Source organism: Crassostrea angulata, chromosome 6 (assembly GCF_025612915.1).
Source record: "Crassostrea angulata isolate pt1a10 chromosome 6, ASM2561291v2, whole genome shotgun sequence".
In the NCBI taxonomy this organism is placed as follows: Eukaryota; Metazoa; Mollusca; class Bivalvia; order Ostreida; family Ostreidae; genus Magallana; species Magallana angulata.
The window spans coordinates 10,481,208-10,499,481 of NC_069116.1; the positions used below are offsets into that span (position 1 = coordinate 10,481,208).

General features: G+C 32.6%; 1 protein-coding gene across 5 annotated transcripts; it reads right to left on the minus strand.

Moving 5' to 3' along the window:
• Positions 1 to 1,756: 1,756 nt before the first annotated feature.
• Positions 1,757 to 7,482, minus strand: LOC128190457 (uncharacterized). 5 transcript variants are annotated; one of them, XM_052862515.1, is made up of 3 exons: positions 7,344 to 7,482; positions 4,412 to 4,499; positions 1,757 to 3,327 (listed from the first exon to the last, which is right to left on the minus strand). In XM_052862515.1, the coding sequence occupies exon 3, from the start codon at positions 3,229 to 3,231 to the stop codon at positions 1,894 to 1,896; it is 1,338 nt and encodes a 445-aa protein (XP_052718475.1). In that variant the 5' UTR covers positions 3,232 to 3,327; positions 4,412 to 4,499; positions 7,344 to 7,482; the 3' UTR covers positions 1,757 to 1,893. The 5 variants fall into 5 exon arrangements, with proteins under 5 accessions (XP_052718475.1, XP_052718473.1, XP_052718478.1 ...); XM_052862513.1 differs by lacking the exon at positions 7,344 to 7,482 and adding an exon at positions 6,042 to 6,242; XM_052862518.1 differs by lacking the exon at positions 7,344 to 7,482 and adding an exon at positions 5,558 to 5,578.
• Between the last annotated feature and the right edge of the window lie 10,792 nt (positions 7,483 to 18,274).

Here is an 18,274-nt window from a genome sequence, read left to right on the forward strand (position 1 = left end):
CAAATACTTGTATATAGATGTTATTAACACTATTTTTCGTACATGAAGGCATCATCAGATTTGCATACAAATATTTATTTCAAACTGGATTTATCGTAGCTGCAGGTCTTTTGAAAAAGATTGAATTAGAAGGGAGAAACCTATGTAGCACGAACTGTGGTTCCTCATCAGTGCGCCGGGTTCCCTGCAATCTGTGCACGAAGTCACATGTTCCACCAATCCTAAATTCCTGCTGTCATCAATGCACGATGTCTCGGGTTACGATTTGTACACGATGCCTCAAATAATTTCCCGTGTACATGTAATTGCCTTGAGCGTTGAGACCACGAAGCATTGCACGTGGTTAAACTGATTGTTTCTTGTGTTTTTATTTTGAGAGGACCTTGCCAAAGGTTTACCAAGGTGAAAAGCCAATGTCTCAGTTAAATAGTGTTTATTCACTGAGTTCTGCTTTCATGGTACCACAAAAATAACCAGATGATTAGGTCAATATCCTAGTTAAATATTGTTTATCTACGAAGTTTTAGTTTCATGGTACCACAATAATAATAATGATAATTTAGGATGATTATTGAAATACCAATTTAGTTATGTCATCATATAGTAATTGCTGTTTTATCTCGGGAACCTTTTTAAGAAAAGTATATATTTATAAGTATTCGTCTAAAGACAAATTGCCTTTTTTATATCGTAAAATGCATTTCCATTTAAAAAAAACTACTGTAGAAGTATAAGGGAAAACAAAATAGACGAAGTTGCCTTAAAATGAAATTTAAAAATGTTGGTCACAGACGATGAAACACCAATATGTTTCAGGTATTTAATTAGTTAAATTTCCCAAAATCGATATTTTATCGATATGATACATCGATACACTGGAAAGGACTCATTTATATATATGAGAAATGTCAGGTTTATTTTTCGCGCACTTATACTTCGGAACTCGCTGAGTAGTAGCTGCTGTTCAGCTGAGCAATATGGAACATAGGGCTGGTACTGAACATGAAGTATTACTATACTTTCATGTTAAATACTGAAATCTGATTTGTTTAGACGCAGTTGGTAATCCGTTCTATTACCCTCAGCGTTAGCAACGCACTTGGCAACGGGTAACACAACGAATTGTTACATGCGCGAATATTATGCGCGTACGGTTCGCCATAGAATTCACTGCATTTTTATATAAAAGCAGTTAAATTTCCTCTTAAATTAAGACATTCAGTATAATAAAATAAATAGTGCCTGTTCGGGAGGGTAACTGTTGAAATTGACACCCCTCGAAAACCATTGTCAACCTCTGCTTCGCGTCGGTTGACAATAGTTGTCTCGGGGTGTCAATTTCAACAGTTACCCTCCCAAACAGGCACTATTTATATAATTTCAACTATTTTACATCTCGGATAGAAAACAACAGTTTAACTCATTGTACGTCCCTTCTTTTGTACTGTCCATGTATTGATCTATCTATAGACAAAGGAAACGGATATATATTATACATGGCCATATTGTAAAAGATAAACCGGAAATCGTTCGCATGTCTCCTTAGGGAAAAGTCTTTAGCAAAGTTAATATTCACGGTATTACCTTTACATGTGTTTTGTTATGTTTTACCATTTGTTTCCGAGTATGAATAGTGTGCTGCAGTAGCAGGTATGATCAAAGCACACAAATTACGGAGTACTGCGTAGTATGCAAATTTAAGAAGTATTTAAGACATCTCCCTTCGACTGTTTATAGAGTTTAAAAAAAAGTATAATTATTTAGTATTTCTGTTTAATCATTGTGTTTTATACATGTGACAAAACAAACAATTCAACAATCTATATAAATAGAAACATAACGAACAAAATAACAGTATTTAACAACAAGCAACAGGGACTATTTTCACTGTGTTTAGTTTTCTTGGGTCGGTGTACTGTTTGGAAAAGATATTCTCAATTTGGCGCCTGGCTGTTGTTTGTTTTTTGGTGGCCCGCCGATTTTACGGATTGGTGATCCATCACGGCTGAACAAGGGGAAATAACTCGGGGAATTGGTCGTTCTTTGGTACGCTGCAATGGGCTCCCCCGCCTGTTTTGGGTACGTAGTCGGGTATGATGGTTTTGTTGAGGGTTTCTCTTCCGAGGGAATATCGAACTGTACCTTGAGAGGGCTCCGGGAAGTGACAGTCTTTGGTTTCCGGTCCGGAAGGTTGCTTGCGCCTAAAACATTCTGATACTTTGGTATGGAGTCGTTGATTGGCCTAGTTCTTGGCGTTCTGGCAAAGTTCTCATAGTTAGACATGTCTATGATCTCTTTATCACCCAACACTCTCTCGAACCACTCCTTCTCCGCGTTCCCTCCGGGGAAGGTTGCCGTCTCCGATGTGCCGGTTTTTCTGTCTCTCTTGGCTCTATCACCCATGATTCTCGGGTCTGATAAATAGTTTCCAGTTATGATATCTAAAACTGATCTAGGAATAGGTTCTGTTATGTGTTGACTAGAATGTCCGAAATTCACCTTTTCGAGGCCTTTCTCGGAATTGGACGAGTCTTCGCTAAGACAAGATGACCTTGAATCGCTTCTATCACTGACCTGTGAAGAATCGCGCAAATCGTTCGTAGAAAAAGACACCACTCTTGATTTACTTAGAGGTTGTTTAAATGGTAGTAATCTAGGCAAGCGAGATTCACATCTTTTCTCAGAATTATTTTTCCCGTCCCCAGTTTCAAGTCTCTTCTGTTCCTCTACTCCATCTACCCCTGTAGCCGGTAAGTTTTCGGTGTCGGTGGAAGTAAGTCGTATTGCACTGTCTTCTCTATTCCGTACACTCTTCAATTTTCCAATTGGAATGATATCATCACTTTTACTCACTGTCCCTAGGGGTCGAATCTTTCCATTTTTCGTCGGTGACTCGATTCCAATTGGAGAAATTTTTGGAAGAAATGATTCGGCTTTCTCATTTTTGGAACTCAGTTCGTGGTCAGAATGGCTTCTCTTTTTGTTCCTTTTTATTCGGAATGGAATGTTGGGCAAGCTTTTTACTAGAGACCTTAAGACTCCCCTATTCTTTTTATGGTACGACCAAATCTCTTGTCTTTTATTTTGTCCCGAATCACAAGGGTTGTCGATCAGACAAGTCCGGATTCTTGCCCAGCCTCGCTCCGGTGATTCTCTTTCCGTCGCATACCCGCCGACCTGGAACCGAACTATCGACGGAAGTCTAGTTGTGTTAACACCTTCCATTGTCATCGGAACCTCGTGCAGCACCGCACACACAACATTATCTGTGTGGAAGATGGATATCAGTGGGTTTTAAATGGAGGCGCTGATCCCAGAGAACCAATGCTGAAACGAGACAAATGGATGAATTCATCGCTCATTGACATGCGTTTTACATTTAATACGTAACTCGATCAATACCCAGATCTCTATACCAAAGACAATAGCGTTTTGGCATTCTGTTACAAAATTAAAGATAAGGGTTTGATACCATGCTGGGCCGAAAAAAGATATTACAATGAGATAATGACTGCGATTAATGGATTTTTTCAATAAGAGAATGTTAGTTACTGTATTAAGTAAAATGTCAATTGTCGCAGCCAGACTGATACCTACTAGTATTTGGACGTCGATAGCTGATTGTTGGGGTCCATTGTGTACTGAATGTTGAAGTCGACACTTGTGCTAGAGAACTTAACCAGAGTACCTCTTTTGTAAATCAAACCAAAGAAAAGAAATCTATATTTTTTTCTTTTTTTGTCATTTTTGTAACATCCGCGAATCGTTAAAATATTTTGATAAAATGAGTTTGAAAGTGAATACTGAATTGCCGTCTTCATTCAATGACTTTCATACTCAATGTGTCAATTTGATAACGATGTTTGCAGACTTATTCTGCATTCAAAGTACTAACTCAGGAGGAATCATTGTACATAAATCGATACCTAACTTGGTGTATAATTCATAAATAAGCCCATTTATCTGTAGATTTCATCTGCAATCCGTAGCTGAGCCATGGATATAACAATTTAAAGACGAATTTAACGAGCGATCGATTAAAGCAGCCTTTTAATCGAGAAAAATCAGCGGCCACTGATCGATACATCTAGGTCTGGTCATCGAATCAAGCCAGATATTGTAAAGAGACCCCACCATAATGTATTTAATAGTGCATGGGGCACCTGTAGTTTTATATGTAATATGGTAACCTTCGATTATTTTCTTTTTAACTCTTATTTAACAACAAACTTTCAATTAGGTTTACAAATAGATTTGTACTTTTCGACTTCGACCTGCATAATGAATGATTCTGAAACTGAAATGAGAGAGAGAGAGAGAGAGATTTTAATTTTGAAAGAGACAAATAAATACCACATAAAAATTATGTAAAAAGTGCCACTTTCTCGCTTTCTGTAGAAATTAGACTTACCTTATGACGTTTGTCCCCGAGGATTAAGTGATGACGCCCACTCTGACTCTCTACTGTCATTCTACCAGAAGCTGGGTGTCTCCCGATACTGTTCACGTAAAGAGAGAAAAATCAAGATATCAAAACCTAAATTAAAACATAATCTCATAATCCTTAACTCGTTCTAAAAATTACCATAATCCCCTGTACAGCACGTCCTAATTCACATGATTCTTAATATCCTTCAGAGAAAATATACTTGACAACCTGACGAAGGGATAGTAGGTGAATTCTTCTCTGGTCCCTATGATGTTTTTCATTTTAATTTGTACTGGTCATTAAACCAGTATCTTGATCCTTTAAGCTGCTTCACAATTACAGATCTCACACCCAAAACAGAAATGAAATGGCAACATTAAACTCCATACAGCCTATTTAATAGTTCAACTTACGTTTCAAATGCTAATTTCATAGTTTGAGCGTATTTTACAGACTTGGAGCTTCCATTGAATTGATCATCGTACGATCACTTCAGCGGCAACGGAGTTCTTTGGACAATGTTTACATATTTCAATTACCGTCTCCCTGTCACATGTAAGACCAATTTTAATTACTGTCACTAAAGAAATGGGGCCAAAAACGAAATGGTCAGGCTTTGACAATTGTTTGTTCCTCTTAAAGCCACTTCTTATAATGCCGACTTTTCACATGTCTAAAATTCACAGAAATTCAGGAAACTTAAAAATGCAAGTTGTTTAAATATGCTTTTCCATTGTTTGAGAGTTTCGTTGGGTCCCCCGTCGACTTTAAGTAGAAAAGCTAATACATCAATTTTTTATGAGGGAAAGTTTTATCTATGATTGTCTAAAAATCATTGATGTTTACATGTACGTCTGAAAAGAAGAGAAATAAGCTTTCAACTTGTTTATATAATTAACCACATTATTATGCCTAAGGAGATTTTTTTCTTTTAAATCTGTAGATAAACACATTGTTAAATTCATCCTTGATTCAAAGTGAAGACATTTTATTTTTCACAGATAAAGAGATAAAGTTTTTACAACAGACCCTAAAAATTAATGACTTGAAAAAACATTTTCTAAACAGAATTCTTTTAAATCGGATTAAAAACATAGCTAAATGAAAACTATTTTAAGCTTTACCTACCTACGACTCTACGAGAATGGGTTTTGCGCACATTATGAAGAATCAACGGTTTATAAGTACACCACTGTACTTTAATTAACTTGGTTTTCTGCAAGTAATTTATTATTTATTTCATTGGGCGGAATCACACGGGGAAATTGTCTTCGTGTGCAAGAAATAAAAGCCAAGGGTGCTGTTAAATAGTTCACGGAAATAAACACACAGACTTATCTAGAATCCAATTAGGTAGAACTTTTCGTCAACTTTTACTTGCGTGTTTATTGGTTTTAAAGTAAATGATAATCAAACATAAACGTGAAATAGGAAACCGAAGTAAGTTTTTAAAGCCTTAAAGTTTATTTTACCTAGACAAACGAGAGAGAGAGAGAGAGAGAGAGAGAGAGAGAGAGAGAGAGAGAGATTACAAGATTAACATTTGTAATAATATAAAAAGTATCGTTATTTTTAAATACAGTTTTAATAAAATGCTTTATAAACCACTGACCTTAATACGCTGGCCTTAATTACATGCCTCTATATACAGGGTGACCAATGCAGTACTGAAAGCGATAAAACTTGCGCCAAGATCTGTAATCCCCTGCCCATTTTATCACTTTTACACATTCATTCTCATTTTGTGCAAACAAACACTGATTATCGACTCTTATTCTCCCTTCCCTTAATCGATGAAATACTAAGTATATTGAAATAAAATATCGATTTACAGTCAAATGAATTGCATTCGATTTGTCCCACAGCTGTCGAAAACTGCAGTTCTCTGTCATGAACTTGATGTGTTAAGACAGTCGGAAGCCGTGACAGGTGCCCGGAGGTTTTCTACTTATATGAGTTCTGCAAATTACTTTTTCGCGGAGCTTACTTTCTTCTTTTGTAATGTTCTTAAAATATTTTAAATGAGTTTTTATTTAAAATTTTTGATATGATTTTAGATTCTAATTACACCATGAAGTTAACTCTGCATCTAGTACTCCAAAAGAAATTAAAAAAAAAAGACAAAATGAGATGTCTACACCAAACCTTTAGAGAATTGAACATGAACGAATACATTCTTCGCATATACATTTAACATTTTGACACACCTTCGCGCTATTTTGCTGATTCAGTTTAAAAGCCTCATCATTCTTGGATCATTTGTCTTTTCAGAGCCATGATAAAATATCAAAACGACATCGAGGGAAAAAACCACAGATTTGAATGCTACAAGAAATAGGTTAATTACTTTATACACTCGCATATACTAGAAAAACATCATTTTTTTTTTCAGCAAAACAAGACATTAAAGTACTAGGCTTAGTTTAAAGAGTTAGAGAGAATTGAAGGAGTGTACCTTGAAAAGCAGCATCCTAAGAATTAACCGAGGCATCAAGAACAAAGCATCCTACTTGTGTTTCTGTACAAATATCTACGCTACAGATAATCCTTTCTCAAAGTAACACAATTTGAATGGATCGCAAACAGTCGTCAGATCTTTTATCATTTATTTGCTCAGTTTGCTGTTCTGGATATAATGTTTAAATATAACACAGTTTTTCTAATATATATATATATATATATATAAAGCCCTTATGTTAAATTCATGTACATCCTCAATTCCCTTTTGTTAAATTCATACACATCCGCAATTCTTGAATAAAATTCAATTGTAAGTCGTATAGTTAATAAAAAGTTAAAGCTAGATCGATTTAAATGATATTGATTCCTCCATTGATAGGTGACACATTTCCCATATCTTCGTTATATGAGAGAGAGAGAGAGAGAGAGAGAGAGAGAGAGAGAGAGTACTTACACACTAAATGCCTCCTAACCTTTATCCGCTCCTATTCTAACACTTTGATATTGCTAACATAATTTCAGTCAAAATGTTGTGTCTAAAATCAAAACAAACAAGACACAAAGAACTTCAAGTGACCCGATTAGACTCGCAGAAAGATAATGATTGTGTGGACATTTATATGGATTTAATATTAAGTGGATGATATGCCATCTCCGTTTTAAATCTGATTTACATGTCAATGAATGGCCCGGCCTCTGACGGTATTTGTTCTTTTTGTAAACCAAACACTTTAAATTCATCAACCATCCCCATATCCGTTCTGTAGACCCGTTGTACGGTTTTTATTAAACACATTGGACATATATGTATATAAAAATACAAGGGGAGGAGGGGGTGTCAATTCCCCCCAAAATGTATCACTGGATATTGGCGAATTTACTTATATAGACACATTTATTTGTGTTTTGTCTATATGCATAGGAAGATATCTGGATATGTCTATGCAACGTTTGATTGTGGTCGTTTATTATGGTAGCGTTGTAAAAGTGACAATGACACCTAGAAATCATCCAGGGTGCCGGGTTGTGTCAGAAACGAAATTCCAATGTTGACTTGAATTCAATTTACACCATTTATTTTAGTCCAGTTTTTTAATACATAATTATCAATGCACACACAAGCATGAGCTTGATGATACTTTTGGCACAGTGGCATAGGTATATTTTAGGTCATTTCAGTAATTTTACTTCGTTTGTCAAATAGATTAGTTCCATTACTCGATTTTCTTGCTACTCATCACCAATATCTAATTCCTTGAATTCTGCTTAAAACACACAGCACTGTTTATACTTTATAATACTCCATTTATATAATAATATTACATGAATAAATAATGATATTAATAGTAATAATATTACTAGAACCCTTATCAAGAACTAAACTTTGGGCATGCAGTACGCGTCTTTGATGAAGGCGGGGTATACTCATCGTTAACTGTCCAGTCGTTGGCTAAAAATATCAATACATTGAAAACAACGACTCTTCTCTTCTAATCGATATAAATTTAACAGTTTGTTTTTGATGAGCAAGCTAGATAGTTTACAACCAATCGAAAGTCCAAGCTTTTGTTAAATTGCTCTATATCATATCAACAACTATTTTCAATCAAAATGCAATAGGATAAAAAAAAAACCTCAAAATAAAATGAACATTTTTTTCTGAGATTTTATAAAATTAGAAATAAATTAAAATGCAAACATTGAGGGTAAACAACAGTTTTGGAAAGCGATCACAACGTAATGTAATTACCATAGCTCTGGCACATCTACCATGATGATGCATATTATCGCATCAAAAGCCACGCAAGTAGAACAGTTTTAACACAGTGACCATTGAAAAACTTAGATGTGTCGAAGCAACGTAAGTTTGTTCCCCCTCAGTCGTTTAACTGTGAGATGTTATTGATGATAGTATGCTGACATAAACCAATAATTAGGAGTCATTGAATTTTGATTTTTTTTTATATCGCTCTCTCCCTATTAACTAACGACAATTTTTTTGCATGCACGAAAAAATGTACAAATGAAAATAAATGCAACGTATAATTGCAGAAAAAAATTACATAACGCGGGTCCGGTATTTTTTCTGCAATGTCGCTACCTTCATATCCCGAATGAATCACCAAAGAAAGCATTTTATTGTTAAATGTACTCCACTATATACATCGAAATTGTTGGGCTGCGTTCAAAATCGTATATAACTGCTACGTAGGGTTACGTAGTTGAACGGTAAGCTAACCTAATCGCTACGTAGATATTCGTAGCCTAAATATTTAATGCTAAGCATCAAATTCAAGATGGCCACCTTAGTTACCACTTTGTAACAAACATAAAATCTATTTATTGATATTTTGATCATCGTTTAAGTTATAGTGAATTTTAACATGTATATTTCCGCTTAAAATTAACAAATTATGTCGATGAAATTAGTCTTTAATTGAATATTTCCAACTTCAAATCTGATACCTAGCGGCTAACCAATAGACCTAGATATCTACGACCTATAGCGGCTAGACTAGCTGCTACGATCTTGAACGCAGCCCATGCAGGTGCTAATACATGCTTAGCACAAGAGTGCTTGGTAAAATATTATATGACCCTTACCTTTCCACGTGTTACTAAAGGGCCTATCAACAATTAATATCGTATATAAATAAGTCACAATTCATCATGCAGGCGGGATGAAGCATGGAGTGAATTACATTGTAAACCTCACTCTCGAAAGATTGACATATGGATTTTGTGATGTACGTAACCATACAATAAATACAGAAAAATGCAAATGATACAAATACTTGGTTGATTATTTTTGTTTACAAATTGTACTTAAGAAAACCAATACATGTATATATAGAATTCATTTTCCAGGTTTTTATTCACTGATTCAGCCGCAAAATATAACTATACATGACCCCTCCTTCTGCAGACATATCATGACTAACTAACTGAAGGAGTGAACGAAATATCAGGTAAATGAAAAAAAAATGAAAAGTTAAAAATAAATGTACGCATGTATAATTATTAATTAGCCTGATATAAATCATTAAATGAAGTAATAATTCCCATGACATCGATGACCGACTATGCTCTTATTTCCAAATATATTAGATTTCGCCAGCTACATGTAGTTATTATCGTGACAAATTATCCACGTCCTTGTGGGAAGTCCCTGGCAACATTTGGGGATATCGTTTACAGGACAAGGGGTAAGGAGAGACGTTACCATGTTATGTGGCTCCTCAGATCCTGGACATAGGAACACGATCAGGGATAATGCAGCGGCCTCGTTGGTTTCTAAAGTCTTACCTTGGGGAAATTGATGGTCAGCGAAAAAGGACTTGACTTAACCATTTCATTCTCTCTTAAAAAACGAGTTTATTTTATTCAATTAGAGGACATGTAACCTCAGATAGAATAAGTATAGTCCAAAATTCCAACCAACCTTTTTTTAAAATAAATTTTGTCAAAATCATGATTATACCCTTTTTTGTCAATGAAGAAAAAATATGTTCAAACAGCTAGTACAGTATCATAACTTCTACGTACACAAGTTTCTTGAAATACTTATGATATTACTAATAAGTAATAAAATAATTACAGTTTTTATATCGTTAAAGTGACTTTTACTACTCGATTCAATTCAATTTATTCTCTCAAACCATTATCATGCAGTGGTATATGAGGTACAATAACATATTTGCATTAAATTGTGATGTCAAGGGTCTAATAAATTGTATATTATATTTTAATGCAACATAGTAATACATGTGTCAATAAGCATAAGTAAGAGAGAAAAATAGTAATAATACAAAAAGTGGTAGAAAAAGTGGATGATCATGTAGAATACAGAGTTTTATTGGTAATCAATACGCGAAGAGTAAAAGTAAGAATATGATAATATAGTTTAGGCTGGACAGCAGACTTGCTCCTGAATATTAAAAATAAAAGAGCTTAAACTTTTTAATGTTTTGATGTTTGTTGTCATCAACAATTCCCTAAATTTAATGTACTTGGTTTTTGAAAATACCTGGTGTGTAGAAATTGTTTACATAAAGTTAAGAAGAATTTGCACTCGAGGAAAAAAAAATGAAATTCGTCCGCTAATTTACCACTATTACATAACTATCTGTTATATACAGGGATTCCATACCATCTACCGGTTTCAATCGGTAAACGGTGATTTGTTGTTCTGAATTTAATAAGTGGTTTCCAAAATTATTTTAGTAAGAATGCTTAAGTATTTTTTAAATCCAAAATTTTGTTTATAAATTTTTAAATATTTGAATTATCTATATAATTTTCCCATTTCTGAATAATCTGGTCCTGCAATCTTTCTTTGATGGCAGCAGAATTCGTAGTTAAGACTTTTTCATGGTATTGATCGCTTTTTAACTCAAGGTCGTACATGTAATTGCTACTTTTAATCTAGTCGCAATGTTGCGACTCTTCATCTCTTACTTATTTAGTGTTCTGAACATTTTCATTTTGACTTCATAAACCTTAGTTTGGTAATCATAAGTTTTATTACCCCTGACCAGGTTATGCATTTTTATTTTTTAACTTTAAACGTGCAGTATTCATTATATATTCATTACCACATGAACCCCAAAGACAGATACTTACACACCATATATGTCACAAAAATCAATTAAATTATACAACTAGACAGCCTTTTACCGGCTTACTATGAGTGATAATAATTGTGCTTTAAAAAAGAAGATTTCTATATAAAGATATAGTAAATCATTGAAATTTCAAAGCTAAAATACATGGAATGTTTTTTTTTCTTCACAAAATGATATTTTACAGCAAATATTAAGGTCAAGATCTACTAAATGATTCCAGAGTGTCTGTTTGGTGCTAGAACCATTATGACGTCATAACTGATTTGAAGAATCTTTTTACCGTACGTACTTTTAGGATGACGTTTACTCAGAATGGAAAAAATCCACTGGTGATAATGGAAAGCCATATATCGTGTGTTATATTATTTGCTTGTAGTGTTATTTTTCACTTTTAAAAAAGTAGGTCAATTACCTACTTTTTGAGTAAATGGCCATTGAATATTTTGGGAAAAATCAAGAAAAATCCCATACAATTTTACTCTACAATTGAGATTTTCTTAATTGTAAAAATATTACAAATAATAAAACACTTTAAAAAAGATACAGTTTATGAATGGTAGTGGCACTGAATAAGTACAAAGCTTTAGGATTTTAGCAACAATTTTTGAAAATATTCTAGTCTGAATTTCCTCTATCAGTTTTCAAATCCCTACCCATTTTTGATCCAATTTTACAAAAAATTGAATGATGATAATGCAAAAACATTTAAAGTATTGAACTACTTATATTGACCTTATTCTGTTTGCATACAATTTATATGAGGTGAACGATCAAATTTTTGAGATATGGTGTCTTTTATCGTTTTTAAGCCTGTTTCAATATTTGTGCATTTCGTGCCATAAGATTATTTTAATGAAAAAGTGAGGTAAACCAACAGAAACTATGCAGAATTACATGACTAAAATAAAAAATCTAAACTTGAATATTAGAGTACTGCCAAATTTCAAAATCTGGAAAATTTACTCCAAATTTCCTCTATTCTTTTGTTTGAGCCTAATCCCATGATAAAGTAAAAGTATCGAATGTTTTGTCAATAATTCATTTTATAAATACTTTATGTTTAGAACAAATTTTACTCATTACATTGCATTTATAACAATCCGAATTTGAGAACTCAGACCCTGAGTAAACAACACCCTTAAAGGATTTATGTACAAAATTAAACAATTTCTTGGAATTTTATGTTAAATGATGGCAAAATTAATTCCGGTATCTATATTCAATTTGACATCATTTTAAAGAGGAAGTCACGAGCTTGTTTAAGTACGTTTTTGGAGAGACAGTAGGTATTCTAGTCATATTTCATTAGTCAAAAATGGACAAAACTCCGAGATTTGTTACTGTAATCATTAATAATTTATAGAGAATGGTTGTTTTAAACACGAACTTTCATTGTGTTTACCAAATATTTAAGCCCCGGTACACCCTATGAAACAAAGCTATTATTATAAAGCATCATTGAAAGAATTTATATCTTGAATTTCATGAATATGTAGGCACATTTCATTCACTAGATCTTGACATTAAGGCAGATCCGAAGGTTAGTTTGTTGACCACCCAGCCTCCTGAACAAACGATGTATATGTTGTATTGTTTTTTGAAAATACAGGAATATATTTTATAAAGGCCTACAACAAATGTAAAGCAGTAAAATTAAAGCTAAATCTTACATGTTTGTGTATCATTTTTATATGTATTTCTTTTTTGTTTTTAATACATGTTTCTGAAAATCAGAATTATTTAAATCAAGTCTTTTCTAATTTAAAGGTATTTTACGCCGTGCCATGCAAATATAGACATACGAGTGATATTGCAATATAGAAGTGGCATTTTCCCCTCGAGATGTGCAATAGATGAAAAGCCAATATATAATTATCTGACTTTTGAATTTTTAAATTATACGTTACTTAGCAGAAAATGCAAAAGAACATATACATATATACTAGTATATATGTCATATCGGGCCTAAAATGGACTCCTAAAATGAAAATCATCAATCTACTGTATCTATTTGTTTTCTTTGTACATTTATAAATGTAGTTTTTTTTCTTCAAAGTTTTCATTTTGACCCAAATGCAAATAATATATGACATCATAGAGTTAACCTTTTCCCACCATGTTTGTATTTTTAGCTTAAAAGGGCCACTATCTCCATCCAAGACTTACAATTGAAGAAATACTTTTCTTGTTCAAAGTGTCGTTCTATATTTCCCATTCAAAAGAAAATAAGAAAAATGTCAATTTTTGACTGATTTTAATTGAATTTTGATTTACTGTTAATGAGTTACTGTTAATAAATCAATCAAACAAATAGGAACAAACTATCTTCTAAAAATAACATAACAATTTAGGTACCTGAAAGACTTAAAAACTTTCATATAAAGTTCTTTTTTGGTATATCTATAGTGGAAAAAATTATGAATGGCCAGCAGATTTCAAATTTACAACTCCCAGATCAATAGCTTACGCTTTGATTTACCGCGAAACCTATTTTGAAAAATAGAACGAATCTTATTTTAAATGTTTGGAATATTTTGAGAAAAAAGTACGTCAGGTTATGGATTAGTCCTATAGTTCTTTAACTGTTCGTTTTGTTTATGATTCAAAGATGTTGTTAAGTTATCATGAAAAAAAAATGATAATTTTGGAATATTTTCCATTTTATTTTTAGTCATCAAAGAGAATGCGACTTGCTAAGGGAAATAAGTAATTGCAGCATCTCCGGAATGAGCTCTAAATCCTTTCACACGTATATGCCGCTTTGATATCGGCGGATGTTTACGTATGTCAAATACTTTTAATCGGGCATTCATTTTTGTTTTTTTCTTCCGTGTACTAGTATACGTTTTTACGATATTTAAGCGAAATGATTCCAACGAAAACTTATTTTACATCTCAGGCTGATCAATGACAAAGTATGGAAAAGGTAAGAATTAGCTTTTTCTTTTACCTAAAGTAAAACCATCTACGGTATTTTTTTTTATTAAACTTTGATACCTTAATACCAGGTGATTCTGGAATTGTTTTCTCAATATTGGAAAAAAATAGCGTAAAGAACCCCGTAAATATGACAAAAGTTATATTATAGAACACTCTGATTTGTTCTGCACACTGTGCTGATGTTAAAAAAAGAAAGAAAAGAAATTCCAATTCATTGATGTTAGGTACCAGTGCGAGGTTACTTATCTTACAGGTAGGTACTATGTTCAAAGGACTTTGTATGATAAGAGTCAAATTTGGCCCCATTGATTCAAGATTTTAGAACATGTTTCAGGTATATCAAATTGTTTTGCTATTTTGAAGAAGATTTGGTTTAAATATATTTTTCATCTATTTATGGAATTCTATTTCACTCGCTGGCAAGATATAGTGTCAGAAGTGACGCTATATTAAAATTAAATCAAAAATAGTCAAATATTTGCATTTTTCTTATCTTTTCGAATGGGAAATATACAGCGCAGTTTTGAAAAAGCAAAATCTTTTTGTCAGGTATTGGTCTTTTTTAGATAAATCTTTACTGAAAATATTTTGTTTGTTCCAGCATGCACACAATGTTTTCAGAAAAAAAAACTACCTCAAAATAAGCCGTTTTAAGCCAAAAAATAAAATGAAAAACGGCGGGAAAATTATTTGTACAATAAAATATTATCTTCTATTTAAGAAAAATAATTTCTAAGTGTGGTTTCCCCCCCCCCCCCCCCAAGAGCATTGCCAAGAAGCAATTTTTTTTTCATCCCTATATTATAAAATTGAATACAAAAGATGTTAATGCCATTAATGGCATCTAAGTCATACACGTACATATCATGGTCAAAAGAATAGCCAAGGTAAAAATCGGTACTGGCTGTTTGCAAGAGCCTTTCAGACTCATGAACGTAAACATTGTAATTAAAGTGTTCTTTGGTTAAAATCACACTGTTGTACGCATCGAAAGGAACTAAGCTCAGAAGGCCTTTGCTGGTAATACATTGTATCTCAAAATGAAAATATATATATATATATATATATATATATATATATATATATATATATATATATATATATATATATATATATATATATATATATCATAATTTATCAGCAAATATGCATTGTACTATGATTTATCCGATAAGGCCGCGGTGAGACTATTAAAACTGTGAACAATAATCAATATTTAAATGTAACTTAATGATTTTGTTCATGATATGATTGTATTTAAAAAATTCAAACCACAATTTTTACAAACATTGTTTTTTCAAATAAATGTTATCAATATACGATTCGACTTAAGATTGGTCAATGTTTACGTTCATGGGGCTTAAGATTTTCTATGTTTGTGCTTGAACCTCTAACAATCGATCCATCAAAGTGGTTGCTTCCAAAATTAGATGTTGGTATGTTTTGTTATTGTTAATTTCTTTGCTGTTTAAATCGTACACAACATTTTTTTTTCTTAATTTAAAACCCTATACAAGTTTTGTTTTATCGAAATATAAAGAGACTGTTTAAAAAACAAAGAAACATGGATTAGAAATCAAATGAAATCATGCAATCTTTATAAGAGATGAGTTTCCTCTGTTCACCTCCACGCTAACAACACCACTAACCAATAGTAGGTTCTTATTCATGTGGTTTCAAGTTTCACATCAATGATCTTAAATAAAAACAGTATCAGTTGTCTTCAGTAACTATTCGTTGTAATTAAATGGATAGATTTGACTTGCATGATTAGCATAACCATCCTACAAGATGGCGAATTACGTAAATGATAGTATAAAATAACCGAGATCTTTCCCCATTACCTGTGTGACTTGTTTGTGAATTACACCAAATGTCAAATATCAAACTTTGAAAAAATCCTCTCGAATATGGTAAGTAATATTTTTTTTTATTTCATTAGCAAATAAAATGATAAAAATTTTTGTACGAGTTTCACAGCAAATTCGAGAAATTGGAATGCATAAAAATTTAAATATTTTAAGTAGAACTTATTTAATGATTGATAAAAAAGGGCCATAAGTCCATAGTATAATGACAAACAAATATTTGATTTTCTAACAACATTGCAACAATTAAGAAACATTTTACAATGTATTATTTTTATCTAGTATCTTTTTATAAATTTTTACATCAGATCTTTTTTATTGTTAATTTGGTGTTTCATGTATCAATAAAAACAAGCTACCGAAGCCATTTAAAGTCTGTGCTAATTTCAAAAGTAACTTTTTCATAACTTTTAATCCTCGTATAGCCTTTCTTTAAGGAGTCAATTCTACTGATGTAGACTACTAAATTATAGATATACAAACATCGACAGAACAATTATTATTAGTCAAAGTCGACAGTGAGAAATGATTTGAAAACATGTTGCGAATTATTTTTTTGATGCTGTTATGGAAACACACCAAGGGGCTGCCGTCAAATTTGTCTTTGCGTGTGACATCTTTTTCTTTAAGATATCGCATAATTTAATGTTTGAATCATTTTGAAGCAAAATGTAAGTTTTAAAAAATACTCTTTTTATCAGGCATGCTCTGTGATACGTAATTACGTACCAATGTGAAAAGTCCAACTCCAGAAAAAGGAACATGTTTTTCTATCTTTAGAATAATATAGAAGTACATTTGTATAGCATACGTTATTTTATATACATTCCCAAATACACTTATTTTAAAATATCTATTGATCTAAAGTTCACAATTTGGTTACAGTCAAACTCTTGCCACAGGTATATAGGTTTAGCATTCCATTTTAATTAAGAATATATGATATCTTTGAAACATTGCTTCATTATTTAATGCGCCCACCTACCATGGATCTAATGAATGAAAATGTACCCTTGAGCGAAAAGTTCTGTGATCTCGACTGCTTATCAATATTGGAAACCTACGAATATACCAGAAGGAAAATGTTAAGGTTTTATTTGAAATTTAAGACCAGGAAATGGTTACCCTGTAATTGAAAAAAATTAATTTGAGCAAACAATTTTTGTTCTTTAAGAAATTGTGATTAAAGTACATATAAAGAAAGACTAAAATGAACACAATGGTTCGTTAAGGGGAGACCGGACATTGGTCATGTGACTTTTATTGACAGTTCTTAAATTAATAAATATAATTAGCGAAAACTTCCACCAAATAAATTAATTGCAGAAAAATAAAAATTTAAAAGAAAATCATATTGCAAAAAAAAAGGGGGGGGGGGGTGTACTATCAAATTATCTTTGCCGGGGGGGGGGGGGGGGGTAATTCATATCAAAATGTCTCCTTTGCAAGGTAAGAAAATAGTCATGAAAATAATATATGTTGTAGGGGACATCTTAATGTTGATTTGCCTAAAAAGCAGTAAAAAAAAAATACATTGGCAAATAATTTTACACTGCAACGTCCTGTTCCCTTAATACGTTTGATATTGGAAGACATAATTCATTATTCATTTCAAAACATCCATGCAAAGTTAATATGTCCATTAATAAATAAATACATAAACAATCGCCTCATTTATAGCTTTTGAAGATTCTTTTAATATCGTACTTAATTTTGGACGTGACCAACAGTGCACCTGTATTAGATTGATTTTTTAGGACTGGTTACATTCGTTAACACATAAATGTATATCTAAATAAAAAGAGATTCAGTATTCAGCATTCAACAGATTTTTATCACGTTGGCACTCTTTCTACCATTTAGATCTTCTTTGCTACCTGCCACAAAATATCACAGATGGTCAGTTGCCATCTGTATCGTTGAAAAGGTATTCAGTCTGGCATCTTCAACTA